The 27,044-nt window shown below is 50.2% G+C and overlaps 3 protein-coding genes across 3 annotated transcripts; 2 read left to right on the forward strand and 1 right to left on the reverse strand.

Annotated features, from left to right (window-relative positions):
- On the reverse strand, positions 1 to 306 carry LOC309599932 (feather beta keratin-like; the record flags this gene model as incomplete). The annotated part of the gene is made up of 1 exon (XM_082331835.1): positions 1 to 306. One exon carries the CDS (start codon positions 304 to 306, stop codon positions 1 to 3), a length of 306 nt encoding a protein of 101 aa, XP_082187961.1.
- Positions 307 to 3,636: 3,330 nt separating this feature from the next.
- LOC309599963 (feather keratin 1-like) lies at positions 3,637 to 3,942 on the forward strand (the record flags this gene model as incomplete). Its single annotated transcript, XM_082331906.1, has 1 exon — positions 3,637 to 3,942. The coding sequence occupies one exon, from the start codon at positions 3,637 to 3,639 to the stop codon at positions 3,940 to 3,942; it is 306 nt and encodes a 101-aa protein (XP_082188032.1).
- A 5,272-nt stretch (positions 3,943 to 9,214) lies between these two features.
- On the forward strand, positions 9,215 to 16,785 carry LOC309600107 (gametocyte-specific factor 1-like; the record flags this gene model as incomplete). The annotated part of the gene is made up of 6 exons (XM_082332169.1): positions 9,215 to 9,236; positions 11,719 to 11,816; positions 14,084 to 14,210; positions 15,221 to 15,307; positions 15,756 to 15,816; positions 16,638 to 16,785. 6 exons carry the CDS (start codon positions 9,215 to 9,217, stop codon positions 16,783 to 16,785), a joined length of 543 nt encoding a protein of 180 aa, XP_082188295.1.
- Between the last annotated feature and the right edge of the window lie 10,259 nt (positions 16,786 to 27,044).

A 27,044-nucleotide genomic window follows, 5' to 3' on the forward strand; every position in this document is an offset into this window, starting at 1 on the left:
TTAGCAGGGGAGGCAACTCCTGCCACAGTAGCGGCTGCCGAAGCCCGAGAGGCCAAAGCCCCCGGAGGAGATGGGCACTCCCTGAGAGCTGAGGATGCTGCCAACGGCAGCGGAGGTGGAGGATCCCACGGCGGTGTTCTGCGGGAAGGAGCTGAGGATGGGTCCGGGCAGGGTCACCACCACAGCAGGAGGCTCGATGACAACGGTGGAGTCCTGGCACTGCCTGACACAGGGCTCATTGCAGCTGTTGGCCAGCGGGGTGGGGCCGCAGGGCTGGCAGGGCAGGCACGGGTTGTAGCAGGACATGTCTTGGGGCTGGAGGTGCGCCTGGGAGAGAGGGCAGGGGGAAGCAGAGCAAGGGAGATGTGTGAGGAGCAGCCTGTCACCCCACTACGAGGGACCCAAGGCACATGCTGGGCAGAGAGCTGGAGTTTCTGTAGGATACCCATGGGCTTCACCTTCCCCTCAGCCCAGAAGTGCCCCGCCAAGAGCGACCAAGCCCAGGGAGGTCCCCACCCAGCCTATAACTCAGGAGACACCTCAGCCAAGACCCAGCCTCTCTCCATGCTAGACCTTCTTCCTCCTTCCTACTTTTATGACAAGGACCTCCATGTCCTGCTGTGGCATGATGGAGCAGGCATCAGCTGAGGTGTCCGTTGGTGTGAGACCTCAGCCTGGGGGAGGATGAGAAGCAGAAAGGTTTGCAGACTCACCTGGTTCCCAAGGAGAGCAAGGGAAGAGGAGTGGATGAGAGAACAAGGCTTTGGGTTTACTTTTATACTTTCCTGCACCGCCCCAGGCTCTGAGGCTGTCTCTGCATAGGCAGTAATTTTCCAACAGACTCATCTTAAATGGAGAATACCCTTTCTAATCACACAGCTTGTAATTTGGTTTCCTTCATTGCCTCCTTTTCATTTCCTTATTTCTGAAATGCCCTTTGTTCCAGAGACACTCCTGCCAAATGCTGGAATGGGTGGCCCAAGGACTTCTGGGGCAGGAACGCAACAGTGCTGAGGAGAGAACTCAAGTGCTGAAGAGGTCCCACGCAGGCAGGGGACACCATCTTGGGGTACCCTGGTGGGCTCATTTGCAATTCTTTATTCAGGAAGGGTCCCAGGTACTCCAAGTGTTGCAGTCCTCAGCTGTATACCCACAGGTTCGCAGGCACAAGGACTTGATCCGTCCTTCCCTCTCCCTCTATCCCAGCTCACTCTGACGGTCAGTGGTAGTCACTCCTCAGGCTGGTGGGCTGTGCTTCTGATTTCAGCTCTCTTTCTCCTTATACTGCTTGTTTTGAGGAGAAATTTCCCCACTTTCTTGGTCTCCTCTCCTCTCTGGTCTCTCTCTCTGTGTGCAACGCAGCCTGGGACATCTAAGTGTCTGTAGCACCCAGAGGTGACACACTTCCATATCTCAAGGACTGGATAAAATGTCTTGGGAATGGAATCAGCAGAGTGAGAGCCTGCCTCTTGGAGCCTCTCAGCAGCCCAAAGCCAAGGCTTCTTGCCTGTGTCAAGGTGAAGGGCGTGTGGGCAGAAATGTGCCCAGGAGCGTTCAGGGGACATGGAGGAATGGGGCAAGAGGGGATTCAGTCACAGGAAAAGAATTTGTCTCTGCTGATGCACACCCCATTCCCCACCAGCAAGCACCACTGTGCAGTGATTAGAGCCGTAGAAAGCCTGGCTGGAAGAGAGGAAGAAGGTTACTGAGAGGAACAGCCCAAGGTGAAACACAAAGAAGAATTTTCTTGCAGAAGCAGTTCTCAATAGGGAGAGCGTTTCCCCCTCTCCTGCAGTGCTCTTCCTTTCACTGCCAACAGTCTCTGAGGGAAAGAGTTCTTCTCCTGACACTCCTCGTAGGATAGCAGCAGCGTTTGGGGAGTGTGGCCACGAATCAGACAATCCTTCACTCCCAGGCAGTTCCTGGCAGAATAGGATTTCAGTGTGGGACATAAAAGCTCTGTGTCAGCCACACAAGAAGACCAAATGAGTTGTCAGCTTTTTGACTCTTCCTTTGCAGCCTAGACAGTCTGTCCTTCCTTCCAAAGCACAGTGACACTAAGTCATCTGTCCTCATGTTTGGTAGTGACTCAAGGTCTCAGCCCCTGCCTGACTCAGTGTCAGGTTAATTAGGTGCAGAGGTGCCCATGGCTTTCACTTGGACACAAGGGGCCTGTGTCCCATCCCGGACACTGTTAACACTGCAACAGAAGCAGATTCGCTCAGGAGTGCCCTGCACAAGGTGGGCAGGATTTCCTGGGTTTTCTCCCTGTACATAAAGCTAACCCCATTGTTTTGAACTCCTTAACACTGGGAGGAGATGTATCCTGAGCTGGAGAGGCAGGGAGTGGTGACTGACAGTCATGCTAAGACACTTTGAATGTTGATACACTGAATTAAACTGAGTTTCCAAAGTGGTGTGAAAATGTCCTTGCTAGGCTCTGAAATCTGCAGTACCAGACTGTGAGTTTTGGAGGAGCATGAAAAGGAGAGCTCAGGAGATAGGGGTTGTGTTTCAGTGCTGGCGTCCAGGGCAGGTCTCCGCCAGCTCTGTGCCATTGCTGTTCAGCTGCCACTGGCCTCCTTTTGGCCTGTGGAACCTGCTGCTCTGAGGTGCTCATGTACAGAAGAGTGGAGAGTACCCCTGCCATTACCAGCACATCCCCTTGTGAGGAGGAAATGTACGCAGGGACACACAGACAGCTGCTCATGCACACCTGTGTGCATGCACACACTTAAGCATGCATATATATCTAGATTTTAGAGAAAGCAAACTGGATACAAGAATGAATACAGACAAACAAGTAGGAAAACATATATGCATGCATGCATATATGTGAAGCTACACAGATGTTGTTTGCACATAGATTGGACAGAGAAATAACCCTAATATACTGAAGGCATTGGTTGGAGACCCCAAGAGATGTTGCTCAGAGAGAGGAAATGGCAAAACAGACTGGAAGATTTGTCCCTAAAGCAAGAGCATCAGGAGGAGGAGATTCAAAATGAGCAGTGCAGTCCACTCACTGGAAAGCAGACCACTGACCATCAGAGCATGCTGGACCCCTTATTTTGAACAGGGAGACAAACAACCCCACAGGAAAATCTCAAACCATTGTTACTTGCCTCCACTGGATTTCTATCCAGCAACTGGGTCACATCTTCAGCCTGCAATGATGCATTCCTGACCTGAAAATCCTTGGGTCTCTCATCTCAGCACTTGAAAGGAGACTCAAAGGAAAATGGCCATGGCATAAATCACAATATGAAAGCATTGAACTGTGGAAAGCCAAAACAGAGCCTGTGCCGTTGGCTGGGATGTCTTCAATTACAGAGTCTGTTGGAAAATTACCGCCTGTATATAGCATGACTGCACACCTGGGGCGGTGCTAGAGCAGTATAAAAGCCAGCCCAAACATCCAGTCTTTCATCCACTTCTCTCACCTCTTTCTCCTTGAGGATCAGGTGAGTCTGAAGCCCTTCCTCTTCCTTTCTCTCCTCCTCTGAGCAGCATTCAGCTCCTCACCCAGCATGTGCCTTGGCTCCCTCGTAGTGGGGTGACAGGCTGCTCCTCACACATCTCCCCTGCCCTGCTTCCCCCTGCCCTCTCTCCCAGGCACACCTCCAGCCCCAAGACATGTCCTGCTACAACCCGTGCCTGCCCTGCCAGCCCTGCGGCCCCACCCCGCTGGCCAACAGCTGCAATGAGCCCTGTGTCAGGCAGTGCCAGGACTCCACCGTTGTCATCCAGCCCTCCCCCGTGGTGGTGACCCTGCCCGGACCCATCCTCAGCTCCTTCCCGCAGAACACCGCCGTGGGATCCTCCACCTCCGCTGCCGTTGGCAGCATCCTCAGCTCTCAGGGAGTGCCCATCTCCTCCGGGGGCTTTGGCCTCTCGGGCTTCGGCAGCCGCTACTGTGGCAGGAGTTGCCTCCCCTGCTAAAGCTGCTGGCAATGGCCCTGAGGATGGCCCGAAGGGACCCACAAGATGGTGGGTCCAGACTGAAGATGCAGCATAGGCTTGTGGCTTTCAGAGGGCCTAAGCAATGCCAGCAGCCCTTGCAAAAGGATAGGGCCAGCCTGGGCTCTCCAAAAGCATGGCCCATGCCTGCCTTTCCCTCTTCCGCTCTCTCCTTTCCCTCCTGTGTCCTTGTTCTGTTGCGCTCCTGTGGGCTGTGAGCCCCACAAAGCCAGCCTAGGGCAGAACTGCTGGCCCTGCTCTGTCTCTGGGGCAGGCAGATGGAGACCTGGCGGGATCTCTGCCACAGCCGTGGGGCACAGACTCTTGTCTGCTCATGGTGCTCCCTGCACTGGGATCTCCACTCAGAGTGACCTCATTTTCCTCTTGCCTCATTAAAGTTCTGCTGCATCCCAGCCTGTGCCTTTGCATCTTCATTTTACCCTGCAGACCCTCTCCCAAGATGCCCAGGGAAAGAGATGTTGCTCAGGGATGCGTTTCAGGAGGTTCTGGGGGACGGCTGTGCAGTGGTTGGTAACACTTGATTGTTAACTGTCATTGCATGGTTCTCCCTTCTTTGGATGCTCCAGACACACACAGTTAGGGGGAAGGGTGTTTCTCTGGGGAAGTTAGGGGTGCGTGCGGCACATGGAGAGCCTTTAACATTCCCAAAGGCAGGGAGGGTGGGACATAGTGCAGTGTCTTCACCCCCACCCTTCAGACACTGTCACTTGCAGATGAGGACAGGATACATAACTCCTCAGCCCCTGGCCATCAGGCCCAGCTTTGTTGAGCCTCTGCCCAGAAATGCCCTCTTGGCCTCGGTGAACTTGTATAGATGGGGTATGTGGCCATTATCCAGCTCAGTTGAGGAGCCTGGGCTGTGGAAGGCCCAGGGAGGGCAGCAGCCCCACAAGGTCTTGAAAAGGGGAGGAAAGGGAATTCCTCTTGCTCTGGATGCCACTGTGCTAGGGGGAAAAGGCTTGGGTAGAAAATGTTCCCAGAGAACAGCAGGAGCAAGAATGAGGTGAACAGGCACACAGCGCACGTCGTCCTCCTACTTCCATCTATGCTGTGGGTTTCCTAGGGAAAGTTTCTGGAGAGACACTGAGGGCAAGGAGAGAGGCAGGGGTTGTGGCCAATCATTCTTTAAGGGGAGTCCAGAAGCTCTCCAAAGCAGCACGGCCACCAGGAAAGACTGCATAGATGGTTGCAGCTGAGGAAGGGGAGCTGCTGAACTGCTTAAGGACATTCCTGAGCATGATGATGCAGGAACCTCCGAGAGCCCTAATCAGCAGTTGGCTTGGTAGCAGAGACACTGCCAGCTTTCTCCACACACACCTTCCAGCCCCTTGCAAGAAAAAGTTCAATTGTGAGTCAGGAAAATGTGTTCTGCTGGAAAATTCCATCAATATAAACATGTCCCCCACTGGAGAGATCTTCCCACTGTGGGCAGGGTCTGCTGTGGAGGCAGGTGCTAATCAGTCTAAGAGGGGAACAGACACACATGGCTCAGCTTCCTTGCCAAAGAGGCTGGCTGTGTTCATGACGGCTCTTGAATTCACAATAACACATACCCCTGAATTTGGGAGAGTCTTTTCACTGTCCCCATGGTTGGAGAGCAGCACATAGTATTCAGCACTTCAAGGCTTGCCAGACCAGACCGTCAGCAAGCAAGTGAAGAGCTGCTTTCCCTTCTGCTTGCCTTTTCTTCAAGAAAAAAGAATAAGTGAAGATCAAATGTGGAAACAAAAAAGGAGAAGGCAAGGCAAGATGCCAAGAACTCAGGCTGAGTTTTGCAGAAGTCATGCATGCTCTGGAATCGAGTGACCTGTGACTGTGAAGAGACAGTTTCCTCTCAGAAGTTCTCCCAGTCACTTTGAGAATTCAGTATAGCCCATCCTTGTATCAGCAATGGGTGCTTTAGATTCTGCAGCCCAACAGACAGCTCAGGACGGGCATCCAAGACACATGTCAGTCATTGCTTGACTGGGGAACATTCTGAAAATGGGGATAAAAAGGGTCATTCCTGTGTGTAAACCCTTGGGTTTACATAATGGTCAGAGTTGGTTTATGATCTGCACTAGTGCAGATGAGAAATACGCCACTGCAGATCATGTATGCAGGCAGACATCTCAATCCTTTGACAGATTTAGTCCATCTCAGTCCATCTTCCTGCATCCCAGGAAGCAGTTTAAGATTTTACATATTTTTTGAAGATAAAAGGACAGGAAGAAGCAAGCCTCTCTGTGCTTGAAAATGTCCTTTGTTAATATTTCCATTCAAGAGAAGCCTACACTGTTCTCCTGATCTACTGTTATGATTCTATAGACACACTATCTCTTGTACCTTAAGATGACTCTGCTGTTGCTACTACCAGAGAGCATTGGTAAGTCTTCAGTTACCTCCTGGAATTAAATTAGGCAGGACAGGACCTACTGCCAGAAAACCTTGTCCAGTAACTTCTAACAGAAAACAGTGAGAAACTCTCTAGTGTATCTTTTTCCTCTCAAGGAAATCAGGGGATTGAAGGTCAGTTCTTTTTGCTCACATCCATATGAGTCTCCCCATATGAAGTCAGTTCCAAGGAAGGGCTGTTGCCTTGAGATGTGGGCTGTGAGCATATGTTGTCCAGGGAGGACAGAAGTAGAGGCAGAATGATGGAGGAGAACAGAATGTTTTCAGCTCTACAGCAAACAGATCCCAGAATCTCATTTAGAGGGAGAAAATTAAAGTGTTGCTTTCTTTGAAGAAAAACTACCCAGGTTCCAAATTAGAAGCCAACCACCCTCCTATCCCTTGCCTGTCTCACTACTGAGAAAACCTGTTCAGCTGCAACAGGACGTCACTTTAGATGGAGTGGGGATGTAGAGGAGGACACACCAACGCAAAGCAAGTTTTGTAAGAAAATGCTAGCCACGATTCTGGCCAAGCTTGTGTGTTGGTGCAGCACATGGCAGAGCAGTGATCATGAATATCACTGTCATGGAATATAATCTTTACAGCATGATGAATGCCAGGAAGACTATGCAGTAAAAATATTCAGTGTGTAACATACCCAGCAGCGCAAGCACGAGTCAGCTTTCTCTGTAGGCTCTGTAATCTCTTGGTTTGCCCTTTGTCCTGAAGTGCTTGTACCTGACCAGAGTAGCTGTGTCCCCTATCTTGGCATCCTGCTGCAGTCAGACAACAGGGTAGAGGAGGACAACCAAATGGAAGATGAAAAGGCATCTCAGCAATGCAAGCCCAGAGGGGACAGTCAGCCAGAAAGTAAACAATGGCTTCAGTGGGCCTTAGACGCATCAGCACAGCAACGACTCACCTTCAGCTGGGACTCCAGATCCTTCAGCTCTAGGGGATGCTTATCAGGCTGTGACAGTGCTGAGGAGAGACAGTGGCAGGAGACTTTCCAGTCCGCAAGAGGAATCAGGGTGGGGGGGTGTCTCCCTTGAAAATCTCCCTCCAGGCTTTCAAGTTCACATGCATAGGAGGAGAAGAGAGCTGGGGGCACCCCACTGGGACCCTGGGAGCTCAACCACTTGCTTGGGGCAGTGATGAGACCCCTTGATGGTCTAGGCCTCCTGGAGAGATTTCACAACACCTCTAGGGAGCGTTCCTTGTGTCAGAGTGGGCAGCATAAGGGGGCCAGTGTCTCAGCCTAACAGCAGGCCTTTCCATGGACATGTCTTCAGTTCATGGGTCCTACATTCACCTGAACTAGCTGCAAATGTGTCCCTCTGAGAGGGGCTTTCCGGCTCAGAGCCCCACTGGAACCAGTGAAAGGTCATGGCAGTGATGCAGCCCTGGAAGCCACATTGCTCCAGCAGTGCTTCGTGAGCAGTATGAAAATCTGCATGGTGGATGGGAATGGATGAGGTCCACACAGCCATGTTGTGATGCTCTTGGCCTGCTTTTACCAGGAAATTTTGCAAGGGAACACACTGGAGTCTGCACTGACCTCCAAAGAGCAGCAAACTATTTTCAGATGTTTGTTGTCTCTTCCTGCCCTGGGAAAAGAGGGGACTGGAGGGAGAAGCTAAGACCATGCTGCAGTGGAAAACACACCTCTTCTTCCAGTCATTCCGGTTTCCTTCCCTCATCCCTGAAAGACACTACATAACATCAGGACAGGGATCCCCTCATGGAGCAGAACATGCCTGTGCCCCTGGGGAGCTCATGAACCCCGTAACCAGCCATCTTCCACACACATCCAGGCTCTCCAGGCTGGTGTGTCCCACTCCACAGGCCTGAGAGACCTACTCTTGAGCCCAGTTGACACGAGCCAGTGCTCAGGCAGATGCTGTGCTCCAACCACTGGGCTGCACCCCCATCCTGCCGCTGAAGGGACCTGGGTGGTGGTCTGCAGAATCCAGGCCCCTGCATTGCCAGCCTTCTGCTTTGAAAAAGTATCTTTCCATTCATTTCTACATCCACTGAACATTTATATTTTGGTTGCAAAATGACGCAATCATGAGGCAAAAGCAAGTGGCTTTGAACCCAGAAAAGTGAGGAGAGGAAGCAGCAGGGCTCTCTGATTTCATTTGACAGTAAAACCTCACGTTTCTTTCCTCCTGTGTTGCATGTGCCAAAGAGTAGTGTGTAAAAATGTGGCCTTTTTTCGAAGCTGGCTCTTTTCTCAGAGCCTTTGAGGTAGGAGACCTGTGAGGACAGAAATCAAGCGGAGCAAATAAGTTTCCTTGCTCCAAACAGCTGGAAACAGCCCAGCAGGTCAGGCCACCCACCAGGGCTGCAGGGTGCATGGCTCCACCCTGCCCTCGGCCACCTTCCAGCTCCTTCTCAGCGGCAGCCTCCTCCAAGACTTCCAGCGCAGGGACACACTCTCCTTACCTTGGGAAGGCGTTTTGAGTTTTCAGTCCCCATCCTGGGCGCCAGTGGCGAGGGGGGCCATGGCGCCAGGCCGGCGTCAACGGTTGATGATCTTAAAGGTCTTTTCCAACTCAAACGATTCTTTGATTCCACGAAGCCTGGCTTGGTCCGGAGGAACCGCGCTGCCCCGGACGGCCGCGGCCGGGGAAGATGGCGCCCTGCAGAGACTCGGCTCACGGCGTTGCCCCGGCAACCGCCCCGCGGCGGGAGGGGCGTCTCGCGGGGAGCGGGCGGTTGCTAGGAAACAGCCGCGCAGGCGCAAAGGCGCCGAGCGGCACGCGGGCCCCACTGCCGGAAAAGCGGCAGCGGCCCCGGCCCGGCCCGGCCCGGCGAGGCGAGCGCTCCCGGTCCCGCAGAGCCCTTCTCCGCCATGGAGCTGGAGGATGACTTCGGTGGGGCTCAGGGGGGAGCGTCACGGGGGAAGGGGGAAGAGGGAAGAGGGAAGGGAGTGGGGAGCGGAGCGGAGCTGAGCCATATTCTGCTGCAGGTGAGCCCCGGTCTGGCCCCACAACAGCAGCTCTGAGTCTGGCTCTGTGTCTGAGCCAAGAAGGCTCCAGTGGGTTCCGATTATTTAACTAGGCCAATATTATACGTGGTTACCACATGGAGTGCGCTGCTGGTGTGGGTGGGGTCTGGCCTTTAGGAAGCATCTGAATGAAGTGACTGAATTTGGTTAAAGTGTTGCTGCCGCCTGTGGCCGTGGTCTCAGCTGACTCCAGCCATGCTGCCTTAGGATTGTTGTGGGTTTGCGTTGGCATGCGGTATGGCAAAGGGCCAGGGATCTCCTTTGCACATAGTATTGCTGTGGTGCCCCAGCAGCTTTGGGCATTGCAGCCTTGTGTTAACTACATCTGTTTACCTGATCAAGCCAGCTCCTGTGATTTTTGTGTTTGCTGTTTTACCTGCTGTGGTGAGGGCTTTCTTCTTCCTCTGGTACTCACCTCTGTCTCCTTCCTTTTACTGGTAATGCACTCGGTCTGATCTTGTGTTGAGCCAGTTCACAGAAAGAAACCACTTCTGATTGCTCTTCCAGGGGTAGCTGAACCAGTACAAAGCTTCTCAATCCTTTGTAGTGATGAAGTCTTTAGTTTTCAGCTGTTCTAATAACTAAACTGCCTAATGGAGGGGAGAGGTGCTGACAGCAGCAGCACTGCACAGCTGAGATGGAAAGAAGGATTAAATCTCTCAGTCCTTCCTTTCTAATGGCTCACAGCATGAATTCTGCTCAGTGTGACCTGTGGAACATCATCTTAACTAGCTGTCAGCCCGTGGGCTGATATAGCTCCCTGACCTGGCTGTTGAGACAACTGGGCACGAATGCATGTGTAAGAGAAAGGGATGTGATGGCAGGGGAGCGGCTAAACTGCAGCAGCCCATATTTAGATCTGTTTAAGCTACTGTGTAATCAAATCCTAAAGGTGCTAAAAGCCCATGCAAAAAGAGTGGCAGAGCAGAAAGGAAGAAAGAAGCCTGGTCTGACTTCCTTGTGTGTGCTCCACAAACAGACCCGCAGGCAGCAGAGGGCACCCATGCCTCTGTCTGGCTACTTCTCTTCCTCACTGAGACTATGGAAATGTGATTTTTTAAATAGATATATTAAGATTTGTATTATATTTTATCTATAGGTAGATAAATTTATATCATGTGTGCATGCACCCATGCTGCTTTATTGTTCAGAGCCTAGGTTCTTAAGTGTTTTAGCTGGTCTAGTAACTCCTCAGCTCCTAAATAATTGCATGACTGTCCTGGCTTCAGCTGGGATAGAGTTAGTTTTCTTCTTGGTAGCCGGTATGGAGCTGTGTTTTGGCTTCAGGATGAGAACAATGTCGATGATACACTGATGTTTTGGCCCTTGCTAAGTAGTTGCTAAGTGGCGCTCACACTGGTCAAGGACTTCTCAGCTTCCCATGCTCTGTCAGGTGCACAAGAAGCTGGGAGGGGGCACAGGCAGGACAGCTGACCCAGACTGGCCAAGGGGCTATTCCATACCACATGACGTCATGCTCAGTATATGAGTGGGGGGAGTTGGCCAGGGGAACAAAGATCGCTGCTTGGGGCACGTGCTGGGCATCGGTTGGCGGGTGGTGAGCAATTGTACAGTGTATTGCTTGCTTTGTATTACTATTGTACTATTATTACTTGGTTTTATTATTATTGTTATTATTACTATTACTACTGTTCTCTTTTTATTTTACTTTAGTTATTAAACTGTTCTTATCTCAACCCACGAGTTTTCCCCTTTCACCCTTCCGATTCTCTCCCCCATCCCACTGGTGGGGGAGTGAGCGAGCGGCTGCATGGTGCTTAGTTGCCGGCTGGGGTTAAACCACGACAATGACTTCTGAAAATTTTCACTTAGAAGTCACGTGCACCGTGTTAGGCACGCTGCTTCCTCAGAAATGAAATTGAATTGTCTGGCATTCTTCCTCCGGCAAAACTAGGTGTTGATCAGAAAAGATTTGGTTCAGACTGGCAATGCTCCTGAAGGCACTGGTGGGTGTGTCATCATCCCACTGATTCTCCTCTAAGATAGCTGGAAAAGTACTGCTGTCCTCATTCACTTTGAGTAAGTGTGGTTACCTACCTAATATGGTAACTTAAAGAGTTATTATGCTCAATGCTACTGACTATTTATTCTGTGTCTGTTTTGACTAACATCCCAGTCACCCCAAACTTCAAAATGAATTTGTTTGGTTATGCAAAACAGGTGCCTGCCTTAATGAATGGTTTCATACTAAGAACTACTGGTTTAACTCCCTAAGATCACAGCCCTGATGTGGTGGTATGGTTTTTTCCCACTTCACTGTGTTTGTGATGCTAGATCTTGTCTCTCTAACTATTTTTTTTTTTCTCTCTGTTCTTCTGTTCTACTAGATGTTTTGGATCCAGACAGATTAATACAATGTCCATATAATAAACATCATCGAATAAGAGCCTGTCGATTTCCCTATCACCTTGTAAAGTGTAGGAAGGTAAGCGGGACTGCCAAACACGGCACTGAATGGGAATAATTCTGTGCATGTAAATATGACGCGCGTGTTCTCATTCTTGCTGCATGTGCTGGCTGTCTGGACTAAGTTCCTGACAAATAGCTTGTTTAGCCTTTATTTCAGATAACTTTATTTTTTGTTTAGTAATAGCTTCAAGCACACGTGAGTTCACGCAAGACCAGTGTGGCTCTGTTGAAAGGAGATAGAGATTCTTCATGGTTAGGTCAGGGAGGAAATTCTGGTCTCTTCCAGCCGCTTGCGTGGAGGTCAGATACATTTTTCCACTTTAAGTTGAAGAGGGAACTCGGTCCGAGTTGTGTGCACCCCTTCTGGCTAGTCAGAGTAGAAGTGCTGTGATGTTGCAATGCGTTCCTTAAGTGCTGGAAATGCAGCTGCATAGCAGGGGTGGTTTTGTTCATTTGTTTTGCTAATAACTATTTAATGTGCATCTGGCAGAAACTGCACATCCTGGGCTCAGCACATATGGGAGAGGGTTTTTTTCCCCATCTCCATCTTTTATGCAGAACTTGAATACAAATAATGTAATAGGAAGTATTCCTTCCTCTCTTCTCCTCTGTTGTCCTCATAGTTTGTTTTCTTTAAACCTCTCAAGTGCTAGCGTCTGACTGAGCTTTGGGTTTTTGCTGAGACCTTTTAAAACCCAGCTGTTCCTCTTTAAGTTTACCAATAAGTTTGCCAATATGTTTTTAAGATAGTGTAACAGTGCTGTGCCTTCCAGTTAAGATGCAGTTCTAGGGTGTGTGTCCTGGTATCAGTATGTAAAACAACTCATTTTGGTGCTAGAGCCTTAAAAAATACTAAGTAACTAGTGAAAGTGGTGGGCAGAGCTAAGTGGCAAGTACTTCCATCTTTCCAATGTTCAAGAGGGCTGGAATTTTCCTTGTTGACCCCCTGCAAATTTTGGCAAGAATCTGCATGTGGGCTAGGTGAACAATGTTGGCCAGTAAATATTTAACCATGTTGGTTTTGTCCTTGTGGTGCATAACTAATGACCAGACAGTTTTGGCAAGCCTACCTAGTTAGGAGGATGAGGCGAGACGGTGATCACCAATCAGACGCGGTTGGTGTCTGTAAGTAATTACCAGAAGAAGGGCTCGGGGATTATCATCTGATCCATCTGAAGATGCCACTCTGTAATTATTTGCAGTGGCAAGCGTCTGGGTGGAGACTGTCCCTCTTGCTTGGTAGTTTGTTGAATTTCCCTTGCATACCTTATGCATAAACCCCAATTAAATGCTTCCACCTCCCTCAGCTTCCCATTGCTTTGTGCAGAATGTAGTCCTGCCACATGAATGGGGACACCGCAAGCAGAGCAGGTTGAATCCTCTCAGCTTGAACTGCATTAGCATGGAGAAGCTGCTGCTCTGCAGCCAGAATAGCTTGCTCAAGCTAGTTGAAGCAAATAATGGACACATGAGGACACAGCAACCCTGGCTGTACAGACTGGGTAATGACAACTGCCTTGGGTGTGCCTGCAGCCGGTGCTGCAGTCACGTATCAGTGGTAGTGGAGGAGACGCTGCCTCAAGCGGCGTCTGTATGAGGCACATCTGCCTCAGGTGCAAGTCTGATCCCTGACCAGCAGAGCTGCACCAGCCAGGACCAGGCAGACACTGGGACAGTGGCAAAGGTGTGCTTTTCCCAATAAAGGCTGCATCATTTGCAGGGGGTGGACTAATTTACCCTAGTAAATTGGCAGCTGAGTGCTGCCAGTAGAACCTGGTCTGTGATAAAGTTTTACATGAATGGTAATCCTGTAGCACCAAAGTCTGCAGGTGGAATGCTACCAACTCCCTAGCTGTTTTGAAAGGTTTAAGTAATTTCTCTGCCTTTGTGCCTGCTTATTTAAAAAATATCTGAATGTTTTAGATTTGCCTAACATCTCTCCCCTGTTGTTTTTAAATTAGTTTTATCTGTGCTGTAAACCATGCAGCCATATTGCCAGTGTTGCAGCAAATTGTAGGGAGTTTAGCTGAGGGTGTGTTTCATTTCAGTCAGCTCCAGGGTGGCTCAGTTTCTCAGTGAATTGTGTTTTAAAGAGCAGTCATGTTAGTTTCCCCATGCATTTTTACTAAGTGTCTGAACAATATATCGCCACTCCTTGCTTAGCCTTTTTTTTTTTTTAAAGCAACATCACAAATATCCTTGTTGTTTTTTTCTCTGGATTAGCAAGAGATAAATGAACTTGAGGAGAGATATGGCACATGATGTTGGTTTTCCCTTGTCTAGAACTACCCTGAAGTTGCAAAGGAATTGGCCACGTGCCCCTTCAACGCTCGCCATCTAGTTCCTCAAGCTGACCTCAGCGATCACATAACAAAGTGCAATGACAAAGGGTTCATTGAGCAAGATATAGGTAAGAGAACCACCTGTGCTTCAAGATGTTTGTTCACCCTGGGGACTGAGGTCTCCTATTTGTAAGGATAGCTCACAGAATAACCAAAAAGTGGGAGTCAAAACTATTGTCTGTAGTTTCGTGTGACACAGCAGCTTTGGGGAAACTTGAGTGTTATTTCCTTTGATTTGTTGGATAGGTTCATGAGAGTATTGCAGATGCTTCTGGCAGGCCTTGCATGTATTTTGTTACCAGGCTTGTAGAATAAAAAGGTTATACCCTAGACTGTGCATGTTGAAGTACCTACAGCAGGAGCTGGGCTGCTTTAATGACCAGAAGGACAGGCACTTCTTTTTGTAGACCTGATCTCCCTTTGTTGAGCCTTGACCACTGATGCCATGTGAAAAGCTGATTTCTACCAAACGGGTGTCTAAGCTATGGAAACCCCTGGAGCTGTTCTCCTCCAGGCAACCTGAATAGTTCACTCCCACCAAGAGATGGGGCAGCTCCTCTTCCAGGCTGCTCTGCTGCTGCACTCGCTTCATCTGCTGTACAGTTAAGATTTCAGTCTCCTGCCCAGTGAGATAAGGTGGGAGGAGGGCTCTCCAAAACCACCAAAATATTTAGGAAAGCATCCTGTGCTATGCAGCGTCTTTTACATCCACTGCAGTGGCTCTTTAACTATTGCCACACTACAGAGCAGGTAGATACTTTTCTGTCTTCTGTAGAGGCTAGCAGTGATGCACTGAGGCTGGCAGTGATGCCTGCATTCATGTAAGCAGGTTTCCTCTTCACTCGAGCATTCTTGCTGCAAAGTTCCAGGGGGCAGAGTCTTTTCCTGTTCATTGAAAAAGACGAATTTGAAGTTGCTCGATTTCAGATCAGTACCTGGCTCCTGAGTGTACCTGACCCGTTTGCATTGTGCAGGGTTTCCTCTAAAGCCAAGAGATGTTTTGCAGCTTGATGCAAAGCACTTAATACGTCTGAACCAGGACTGACTGCTAGTCACTGAGTTTTCTCTCTTCCTGAAGTGAATCAGTCCTCTGGCTTCCAGAGAGAGCAGATGAATGCTGTGAGCACGTGGCAGGCACCTCCCTGTGACGAAGACTGGGAAACAGGTGAGGAACATCTCCATCTGCCTTCTCCCTGGTCCTGTCCTTCAACTCCACTTGGGACAGTGTGAGTCCAGAGATCCTGTTCACTTAGGTCTCACTTGTAGGACACCTTGCTTATGCTCATTCCTGAAAACATGCATCTCTCCACCCAGCAGGCTTTTCTTGGTATAGAGAACTATTCAACATGCCTGCCGTAATTGGCATGGAGATCTATTTCCAGGCATCTGCTCCTTCCCATCTAAGCTTTTGTTGTTTATGTGCAATGATGACAATGGAAACATGATAACTTTTGTGTTTGTCGGTTAAATGACAGTGAAGCAGACAGATTCATCATTAGATCAACTTTTACTCCCTCTTGAACACGTAGAAATATGAGAAGAGAGATTCCTGATCTGATGGTGGTTGCTGGAGTGTCTTAGTTCTGAGCTGCAACATCTCTTTCCTTTTGCAGAGTTGTTGGAGCAGTCAGATTCTCCTTTTGTTTGGGGCATGACCAATTCTGGCATGAACAGGTAGTGAATGCAAGCTTGATTCCTTACAACAGTGTCTGGTATAGAGGAATATTGCAGCCTGCTCCCAACCCAGCCTCGATGGCTGGACATGGGCTGACTTTGCTGCTGGGCGAACGCTGGGAGGAGGGATACTGATTCGCAGTGAACGTTCTTAGGGTGCTGGTTCAGTGTTACTTGCTTTCTTATATGGCTTTATGCTGACTTTGGAAATGTGGCCAGGTGCCTCCCTCTGGAGCATTTTCAAACAGTTACGGAGCTTCTGTTGAGCTAATGGTTAGCTAGCAGTCCCTTGCCACCTCCTGTCACTCAGACTTGGCAGATGTGCTGGCGTTAGGGCGCTATGTTAGCAGAAGTCCCCCCCTCTTGCCCTTTGCAAAGTGTAATCACAGTTTGGGTTTGGGGGAGTGAGGAGCTTAATGGCTGGAGCTGTCTTGACTGGTTTCATTGATCCAACAGTGGATCATGATTGCAGGCTTTATACAAGATGTGATGGCACCACCAAAGTTGCCAACGCCTGTTTTAAGGTTCGTCTAAGCCCATATGCAGCAACAGTCCTGCACCTGACAGCTCTGCAGTTCTGTGTGAGCTCCACCGTGATACAGCTCTCCTTCCATAGCGGGTGACAACAGTGCTATTTGTTTCACTTGTTACACTTTTTGGAAAACTTTCTAGTGTTTAGAGCATACATAGCTCTTCTGAGCACCACCACCTCCGAGTGGCAAGGTTCCATCCCCTTATGTCCCTGCTCTCCTCCATGCTATAGTAAAATGCATAAATTTGAGCAACTGCATTTGTCAGGAGAAGTAACTGAAGTCTTTCAGTTCCAGTACCACCTTTGAACAAAAGAATTGCTTGCCTTCAAGAGTACGTGCCCCGGAGTCCTTCCCATACGCTGTATCATGGAAAGGCTGTAAGTACTATGCATGTGGCTTTGGCACTGTGATTTCTGTAGATGGTGACAGCTGCTGAAATCTCTGGCTGCAGCAGTGCTTTATGGCCACTGCTGCATGGTTGGAAGCGGTAGTATGTAACACCTGCCTCCTCGAGAGCAGCTTCTGAGGGAATCTGATGCTTGGGTCATCCTCTGTGTGCTTTCTTTGAAGCCTCCTCTGTATTCTTTATTTCATATTCTTGACAGGCCCTTCATTACAGCGGTCCAATTTAAGCAGCCCCGCTCCCCAGCCACTTTGGCTGTGTCTCTCACAAGCCCATCCACGCTATCTACACTAACCCCTTTCATCCCCCACCCTCCCCTCCCCCCCGACTTAAACCAAATGATTTCCTTGCTTTGTGCAACTCTGCTCACTGTCGTATGCCGCAAAGTCAGAGCAGGGGTAAAGCTACGGCCACTTAAACCAGCCCTACTGGGGGAAAAAACTACACCTGGAGGTGGGAGGGAGGGAGCCTCCCTTGTTGAAGTGTCTGATGCTGAAATCACAAACCATTATTTGCCATTAGCAGCAAAGCAAAAGCTTAAAGGTGCTTTGAGGAATGACTGTCTTGTTTCCTACTTGGAGCAACTAAACCCGGTACCCTCGGGGCTTTGCAGGCATGGCTTCTGCACAAGCCAGTGACTGTGCAATTGCCATAGTGTCAGCCTGAATCTGCCAAACCAAATTAAAATACCACTTGTAGATAAGCTTTGTTGCCAAGGTGACAAGTGCTGCTTCAGCAAAGGCCACTCTCACCTGGGGGAGTGGAGGAAGTTCTTGTATTTTCCTCCATCTCATGCAAAAAATGTGTCTTACCCTTTTCAGAGCTGGGACTATTAGTGTCTCTTCCCCCTGGAAGTTTGTTCCCCCCAGCACTAAATGGCTCCCTTTCTAGGACCATAGAGCTCCTGCGGATGGGAGGTATTCTCTGGACCTGATGGCAGGACGCTGTAGACTTGGCTGTTGCTGCATGACATGTTTTTGCAACATTTGACTTTGTAAAACCGCCCTAGGTTGCCAAATCTTTTTCCCAAGCATTTGTTTCATAAGTTGCCCTGATCTTCATTTGGTGATCTTTGTTACTGTTCTTGAGTAAATGGACTAATAAATTTACACAGCACCAACTCGGAACCCTTCCCTCAGACAGCAGTGAGTAGTTAACAGGAAAAATGCAAGAATTAGCCAGTCTCTGTTAGTTCACTTGTCAAATGGCAGCACTGATGATCTGTGAAGCTGTTCTGTTTACTCCCGTGATTTGGAAACAGCAGGAAAACTCTTCTGAAGTGATGATGGGGTTTAGGGGGTGGAGAAGGGGGGGTAATTTTAAGTAGAGGAGGTGGGGTCTGATTAGGTTCCTAATCAGAGAAGTGATAGTGGGAAACAGAAGATCATGGGGGGTTGCACATACCACTAAAACCTTGTCCCTTAGCTTGATGCTTTAAAACAAGCGTGTGCATTTGCAAAAGAGGCCCCTTCAGAGTTGTGTACCTGCAAAAATGGCAGATTTGTGTGAATTCAGCCCTTGGTGTAGTCCCATTTCAGTGGAGGTCAGGAACCACACAATGGAGTAATTTCCAGGAATTTCTACCCTGCACCATAAACACGTGTCTTGCATCTGCAAAGCAGTACTATGTGTTCCTGTTCTCAGGATTATGTGGTGTCTGGTGTGATTTCTGTGGAACTTTTACTGGGCATTTGTGAGAACATTTGGTTGTTTGCTGGGGAGGTGCAGAAAACTTTCTCTGCAGTAAGCTGTGGTCACAACATCTGTAGGTAGTGAAGTCATATTTGAGGGCCTGTTACAGCCTGCAGAGCATAAAGTAAGTTCTGAGAGTTTCTCCAGCCTGTAAAGAGGCCAAGACTTCCTACTGCATAATGTTTAATTAAAATCATCTGGATCAGCCAAAAACCTAGAAGTATTTTTTCTGTGCATGCGCTTTTTGTTTTTTATCTTGTCAGCATCTGAGTTTGTCCATATCGGGTACGTAAAGTGGACAGTTGGTTTTAAACTACATTGTCATTTACAAACTTCTGTCTTCTTCCTAGAAAGCATCCTGATCACGCCTTCGCAGCTTCAAGCCTTAAGCCTGAGCTTTGTCACGGGGGTGCGTGGTGCTTCAAGTCATACAATAACGGGGAATCCTCCGTGAATTCCTCACAATATGCGTAATACCAAACAGGTGAAGTTTAAAGAGTACGCTTAAGTACTTGTCTAGTTTCCATTAGGATTTTGTAGTTTTCTAACACTTAAAACATATTTGAGAGCTCTAATATTACTCTTCTTTGTTGGTGGGGAGGGAGGAGGCAGCAATGGTTTAAATCACTAAAAATACGTTTGGGAGAGTAAATGTTTGGATCAAGCAGTGTATTTCTAAAAATGGATGCAAAGTACAAAATGGTATCTAAATATACAAACACAAAGAATTAAGAAACCAGATATGGTATCTGTCTAGAAAGAAATTAATGCCTTTCACATTTGGAAAAGAATGTTCCTCCAAATACTGTATTTTCACCACTTGTATTACTACCAGTATAAAATAATACCTGGTGACTAGAATGTGCAAGATTAGGATTATCTTAAAGTTCAGTTCTGTTAAGGTTCTTATTGGCAATTTAGAATAAAAAGGTTATGAATACTCTTGGACCCATTTTATATTTCTAAAAGATATCTGCAGTGATTAGTTATACCCTCATTCTGTTGAATAAGTAAATGCTCACACGGTAAGCCCCCCACTCAACCTTTGATATTTTTTTTTTTTTTTTTTTGGTCACTTTGAATGAAAGTGGTGACAAATGTCAGCTGTGTGATTGTTTCTGGTTTGACTGCAGCAGCTTATTTGCAGGATTTGTGGGCTAGAGCATTATAATTTTTCAGATAGATGCCGTAATTGGGCCCCATTACCCTAAGTTCATTTACCTGCCAGTTGGTAAAAGACTGGCAGTACTTAGTGCAGTAACTACCTGCTTTTTGATGGGTCTCTCTGCACTGCAGAGGAGGTGAGCTTTGAGTGCACCTACTCCCAGGAGGCACATTAGCCCCAGCTCTTTGCCAGGGTGGGTCCTGGGAAAGCACTGTTCTTCAATAGCCCTGCCTTCCTGGAAAGGACCAGATGGGCTTGGAAGGTCATGGTTGTGACTTCAAAACATCCCCTGGCCACAGTAATCGGGGGATAGGGACCACAAGAAGTGGGTTTGCCATGTAGGGTAGGCACAGCCAACACATGACAGCTCTGAGATCTGAAATCCCGTATCCTTCTGGGCAGCTTCCTCAAGCACGTCCTGCACATGCCACTGCCTGTGATGAGCGGGAAACCCATCATTTTACTGTTTCCTGCAGTGATTTGGGAATGCGAGATTAACAGGCTGTAAGGATATAAAACACAAAGATGACCCTCCTCCAGCGTTATGACTATTCAAAATCCCAGTATCGTCTGTCATTGGGCTGTTGGGATGAAGCTCCCTCTGATTTTTTTGTATTTACCACAAGACAAGGACTGCTTTAAGAAGTATGCCAAATGCCACCTACTCCAAGGTGGCAGAGCAAGGACTTTCACGTGACTACCACTGCAGTCACAGCCACATATCCCTGTGCTAAATCCTCAGTCTCTCTTATGATGGGCAGGCTCTGCAGTGCTGGAGCCTTCACCCCTATCCTTAGAGGCTGGATGTGTCCCTTGCCAGGAGAAGCTGGTGGGATGTTGGATGAAGGATGATGGGCTGATGGGGAAATATCGGCCCCTTTTGGCCTGCCAGGGAGGGTTTCTGAGCACACGCTTGGGTGACTCTCCCCCAGCCTGAGCTTCTTGGTAGCTCAATGGTGCCTGCGCTCACTCTGTGAGCACTCCTATGGGTGCAGCCTGCCTGCTGGGCCATTTCTGCCTAGCAATAGGCCTGGTCTGACTAGAAATGCCTATGGAAATTTGGGATAGAAATGGTTGTGTCTGCAGTTGTCACTGGTGACTCAGGAGGGAGGAGAGAAGGCAGCATTTACCTTTAAGCACAGATTCCTCTGTGTTGCAGAGCCTGGACACACTGGAGTTCCTTGTTGTTTCTCCTGGTGCTCGCAGCCCTGCGTGGTGTCTGATGGGTCTCCTGACCCCTGATTTGCACCCAGCCACAGAGGTGCAGCGGCTCTGCTCAGTGATGAGGTGCACCCATGCTGTTGGTGCAGCTCCTGGACCCACAGAGGTCTAGTGCTCTGCTTTGTCCCTGAGGCTTACTGTATGGTTCTGCACAGACTTTCTCCCGCTGTAGGGCTGAGCCTGTGCTGCAGGACACCCCCGTGCTGTTGCTGTTCCCCACTGGGGCTGGAGCACAGCAAGGAGCACAGGCCTACGTGGATTGGGGGCGAACCACATCGCTTCCCCTTCGTAGGCTCTGTGTTCCCCATGGACTGTGGCCTGGTCAGCGCAGCCAGCTCCCTGCAGTTCCCCCTGTGGGGACCCTTGCTTGCCGGATCTTTCCTGAGTCAGACCCTCTTCCACACCTTGGCGGTCTGGTCTGCGGTGCCCAGCTCCTCTCTGCTTGGCCACTGGCTGCAGCTGGAACAGGGACACCATGAGCAGGGCCCTCTGCCACTTCCCACACTGTCCCTGCTGTTCTCCTCTGCAGGATGCAGCACGTGCTTTCCCTCAGCAGAGCTGCAGTCCACTGGCCCAGGAAAGAAGTGTCCTTTCTCCAGCCTTCCCTCTCCTCCCGCCGGTTCCAGAGCACTGAGGAAGGGATAAGTCCCTTTCCTTCCCCACTCACATGGCCAGAGCCAGGCCTGTGCACAGATTTGTTTATTTTTCACTTCACTGTCTTGGGGGAAGAAGAGGGGTGCTCTGCCTTCAGCCAGACATCTTTTCAGGGTCAATCCCCTGGTCACAGCCAGTGGCACCACTTTCTCCTTCTGTTCCGCACCATTTTCTCCTTCTGTTCCCCTGAACCTTTGTTGTGATCTAGAGATGAACACAGGGTGCCTGTAATCCCACGGAGACGCACTTGTGGCTGCAGTGTGTCCATATGCATGGCTCACATTCAGTGGCATAGCCCTGGAGAACCACGCTCCCCTGCCTCGCGCTCCCCCAGCAGTTCAGACTGTGCTCTTTCCTCCTTTCCTCAGTGCTGTCTTCAGTTCATTGGGATTTGGGGTAGTTGTTGTGTTTGTTCCCAGCCAATATCCAGGAGACCGGCACTCTCTGGTGTCCCCCTATCAAAGGGGACAGGGATCCTTGGTACTGCAAATAAGCAGCTTTGAATCTGATCAGTTAAATCCTGCTTAGTCACTCGTGTAACCTAATCATCACACACAAATACAGGGTCCTGAGCTATATTGGCTCCTGCCCGGTGCAAAAGGGAAGAGGGAAAGGGAATAAGGAAGACTTTCCATCATGAGGGTGTTTGCAAGCAAACATAAAGTGCTAGAGGTGGGAGAGAGAGAGAGAAGGGAACACATCCACATGGCAGGGCAAGGAAACACCAGCTACAAAAATGCCCCTTCATGCTTGTCCTGGAAGGTGAACGAGCTCCTGGTAGTGTTTTGCCTTTGGAGTTCAGTGTCCAGCTCCTTTGTGCTGTGGTCAGGAAGGCTGGAGGAGAAGAGCTGGGGGGTGGTGGGGACCAGGCTGTCCAGGGACTTTTCCCAGGGACTACGGCCTTGCTGCTTCGCAGCAGCAGTTCAGCCTGGCTTACGCTGATCAGTTGCATGCGATGTTTCCTGTAACTCCCCGGGGAACCACCTCCTGCTTCTAAGAGTCAGGTTCCAGCGGGCGAGAGCGCCTGGGGTAACTGAAGGCAGCACAAAGTCGCCTTTTTCTGGCAGATCAGGTTCTGGTGGCAGATCTCAATTTTATAACCAAACCACATTTAAGAAGTCATTTCCCCTTTCCTGGCTTTTAGTCCAGGTTATAACTCATAAAAACAAAAGCATGGTTTCAGCTCGGAGATCGTTTACGAGTGCTTGCTCAGCGATAGGCTGAAAATCAAAGCAATGGCTGTGTGGGCTGCCCACACGGCTGCAGAGCTGAGCATATTTCTCTCTAACCATTAGCCAAACCGTGCAGACAAGATGTCTCCTTACGCAGGTCTGATGTGCACATTCCGGAGCAGGTAGATTGAAACAGCCCATTTGCCTCCTATCCCGTGTCCGGGAAGGACCTTCCTACACAAAGCTCCCAGCCCTGCCGATGTCTGGGTGCCCTGTGGCAGCTGTTCGTCGTCCCTGGAGCGCGCAGGTCAGCGTGGGAAGGACCGTGGCTGTCACGTCCCATCCTTGCGCTGTGATGTCCCTGTCCTGGGAATGCTGTCGTGAGCCGCTGGGATCGCAGGCAGCACCTGCTCCGTGCTCCCAGCTAGCCCCTGCCACTTGGGCTCCAGAGGTGGACAGGCTCTTGCACACTCATCCCAGAGCCCTGCCACCAAACCAGGCGGGAATCCAGGGGCTGCAGGCCAAGTCCCTCCGGCCGCTGGCCAGCCTGGCCATGCCCTCCTCCCTGCCCATGCCCGCCTCCCTGCCCATGAGGAGGGGCTGCACCAAGCCAGGGTCTGAGTTACTCTGGAGGTACCGCGATGGCCAAGGGCAGCAGCACTCCTTTGCTATGTCCGCCACAACCGATGTCTCCGACAATATACCTGCCCTATATTTTGTGAGTCTGGTATCATCTGAAGCCCAGCCAGGTTGTCATTTCTACTGCCCATTTCCAGAACATTGCTATCGCTTACTGTTCTCTGGTACCCAGTCACTGTTTTACCCCCCCGCATTGCTCTTAGCTTTTCACTTTCTAAATCCAGGTGCAAAGATAGATACCCAAGCATGGTAGAACAAGAGCCAAATGATTGCCTGGGGAGGAGGAGGGCCGCTTGCTGCCAAGAATCCACCTGGGACTGGAGCAGCTCCTGCTTGCTGGGTGCTGGGAGAGCTGGAGTTGGGCTGAGGGAGGGGCAGGGGGTGCACAGGCCTTGGGCAAGACAAAACAGAGTGAGGCAGGAGCACCCTCTGCAGAACAACTACCGAAATCGTTATATTGAGACAGCGTTATTGTGAAACAATGATACCATCACCTTGGGGTTGTCTTACAGCGCACAAAGAGAAATTTTTCTTCTACAGTTGAGGCGTTCAATATCGTTACTATAGTCACGGGTTGTGTTACCATTGTTTTTGTTTTACACTAAAGGAGGTGTTGATTTTTTAATATCAGTTGTAATCATGCATTATAGGGTTAACATTTGGAAACAGTATACATAATACAGGCATACATATTAAGCTTTGGTAGACAAGTACAAACATCCTCTAGTACTTATCTCTACTGTCTTCCTTCCAACGTAATTCTCTCCCACCCAGCCATGAGGTCTTATTATCTCCCCTTCCAATCTGTACAGACGTTAGAACCACAGAATCATCAAGGTTGGAAAAGACCCTTAAGGTCATCGAGTCCAACCGTTAACCCAGCACTGCCAAGTCCATCTATACTATGTCTTCGAGCACCACATCTATCCGTCCTTTAAATACCTCCAGGGATGGAGACTCAACCACTGCCCTGGGCAGCCTGTTCCAATGCTTGACCACCCTCTTGGTGAAGAACTTTTTCCTAACATCCAACCTAAACCTGCCCTGGCGCAGCTTGAGGCCATTTCCTCTCGTTCTGTCACTTGTTACCTGGGAGAAGAGACCGAGCCCCACCTCGCTACAACCTCCTTTCAGGCAGTTGTAGAGAGCAATAAGTCCTCCCCTCAGCCTCCTCTTCTCCAGACTAAACAGCCCCAGCTCCCTCAGCCACTCCTCATCAGCCTTGTGCTCCAGACCCTTCACCAACTTTGTTGCCCTCCTCTGGCCACGCTCCAGCCCCTCCATGTCCTTCTTGTAGTGAGGGGCCCAACACTGACCCCAGCACTCGAGGTGCGGCCTCACCAGTGCCAAGTACAGGGGCACTATCACCTCCCTGATTAGCCACATTTCAGTCTGCTTTTAACTGCTAAAATACTGACTGCACTCAGCCTCTCTGTTTCAAGATGTTTACCTCTCCGTTTTGTACCCTCCTAGATCTCTTCTACACATGCAATCACACCTTACAGCACACAGCTGATCAACAATCCTATTTCTAGGCTTGAGCTGCTGCTTATCATATTGAAGTCCTTCAGGGGACCACCCAAGAAGATAAACCGTGAGGACCTGTCTCAGCAGACTGCCAAAGGCTGATCTCATCTCTGTATCTAGTTGATACCTACATCACTGGATGAATTTTTAACTTTTTGCATTCTTTGCTGGATATTTTCTCATTTAATAACTGTTTTGTAGCTGTGGGGAATGTCAGTTACAACAAAACATAATTGTAGGAGAAAGATCTCACCCCTTGATCGCACATTTTAAATCCACAATCTATCAGCAAACAAACAGCCACGTTTTGCCCTCTGAGTTCTTCCTTTGCTGTCCTTGACGAGACCCCCGAAGGAAGGTTGAGCAGGACACCAGGGCTCCAGCCCCCACCTCCTGCATCGGTAGCAGGCCGCGGGCAGGAGAGAGGAAGGTCTGGCCCCTCTCCAGCGCCAAAGGGAGCGGGCAGCGCTCGCTGAGGTCCTGGATGGCTTCCCCACAGCACAGCTCCCACCTGCCCCCAGCTCCCCTCCACCCCAGGTGCCCCCGCACTCCTGACCCACCACCCAGCCAGCAGAGACCACCACCACCATTTCCACCACCCTTCTGAGCCACCACCACCTCCAGGGCCATACAAGCGTGCCGTGCCAGCACCAGCCTCACCAGGGAGAGCCGTCGCTGGGAGCGCCTGGTCTGGAGCCAGCGCGTGCTGTCCCAACCCACAGTGCAGCTGCAAGGTGTAGACTGGGCCACCCCACAGCCCCCCTGCGACCCTCTCCCTTCTCCTCTGCAAAACCCTCTCTCCATCCATTCTCAGCGAACTGGGGAGAAAATCCACCCCACCTCTCCCATCTCTTTTCTCCTCAGTGCACCCTTTCTCCCGCCATATGCAGGACATTCCTGGTTTCTGCCTCCCGGGGTGTTTCCATCTGGCTCTGCGCTCCCTCCCTTCACAGAAGCCCGGCGAGCCAGTCCCCTCCCTTCTGGCACTGCTTCCCCCTCAGCTGGGGCATCTGCCGCCATGCACCCTCCTGCGCGGGCAAAGGGTGGGGAGGCTGCGGGAGGAAAGACTGTCACCCGGATACCTCCTGTAGTGCCACCCAGGTGCCTCCTGTAGTGTCATAGAATCATAGAATTGTTAAGGTTGGAAAAGACCCTTAAGATCATCAAGTCCAAGCGTTAACCCAGCACTGCCAAGTCCATCACTACACCATGTCCTCGAGCACCACATCTATCCGTTCTTTAAATACCTCCAGGGATGGGGACTCAACCCCTGCCCTGGGCAGCCTGGGCCAGGGCCTGACAGCCCTTTCGGTGAAGAAATTTTTCCTAACATCCAACCTAAACCTGCCCTGGCGCAGCTTGAGGCCGTTCCCTCTCGTCCCATCGCTTGTTCCTGGGGAGCAGAGACCGACCCCCCCGGCTCCAGCCTCCTTTCAGGCCGTTGCAGAGAGCGATGAGGGCTCCCCTCAGCCTCCTCTTCTCCAGGCTGAGCCCCCCCAGCTCCCCCAGCCGCTCCTCCCCAGCCTTGTGCTCCAGCCCCTGCCCCAGCCTCGCTGCCCTGCTCTGGCCACGCTCCAGCCCCTCCATGGCCGCCTTGGGGTGCGGGGCCCAGCGCTGAGCACAGCATTCGAGGGGCGGCCTCACCAGTGCCCAGCGCAGGGGCACCATCACCTCCCTGGTCCTGCTGGCCACGCTATTCCTGGTACAACCCAGAATGCTGTTGGCCTTCTTGGCCACCTGAGCACACTGCTGGCTCATGTTCAGGCAGCTGTCGACCAACACCCCTAGGTCCTTTTCCGTCAGACAAATACCTCCTGTAGTGTCCCCTTCCCTTTGGCTGGTGGCTCTGGTTCTTTTTGCTACCAATGCACTTACAGGAGCCCTTCTTATCCCTCACTTGTTGCAGTGCCAGCTGAGCTTTGGCTTTGACCCTTCAGTATCATCTTTCCATTCCAGATCGATTCCCTGTCCTCCGGGGTAGCTGAGCCCCGATTCCACCATCTGTGAACCTCCTTTGCACAGCTGAGCTCAGGCAGGGGGGGCCGCCCATGTGGGCAAGCCGGCCTTCTGCCTCACCTGCCTCAATATTTAGAATATTGGAATTTGTCCAGCTTGTTTAAGTCTTTGGGCACCTTACATGTTAAGTCGAGGTAAAAAACTTCATTTTGGTTGAAAAATCTTTATTCACATAACACATCACATGAATCACATCATGTCCCAGC

This window comes from Platalea leucorodia (genome assembly GCF_965183815.1).
Source record: "Platalea leucorodia genome assembly, chromosome: 22".
In the NCBI taxonomy this organism is placed as follows: Eukaryota; Metazoa; Chordata; class Aves; order Pelecaniformes; family Threskiornithidae; genus Platalea; species Platalea leucorodia.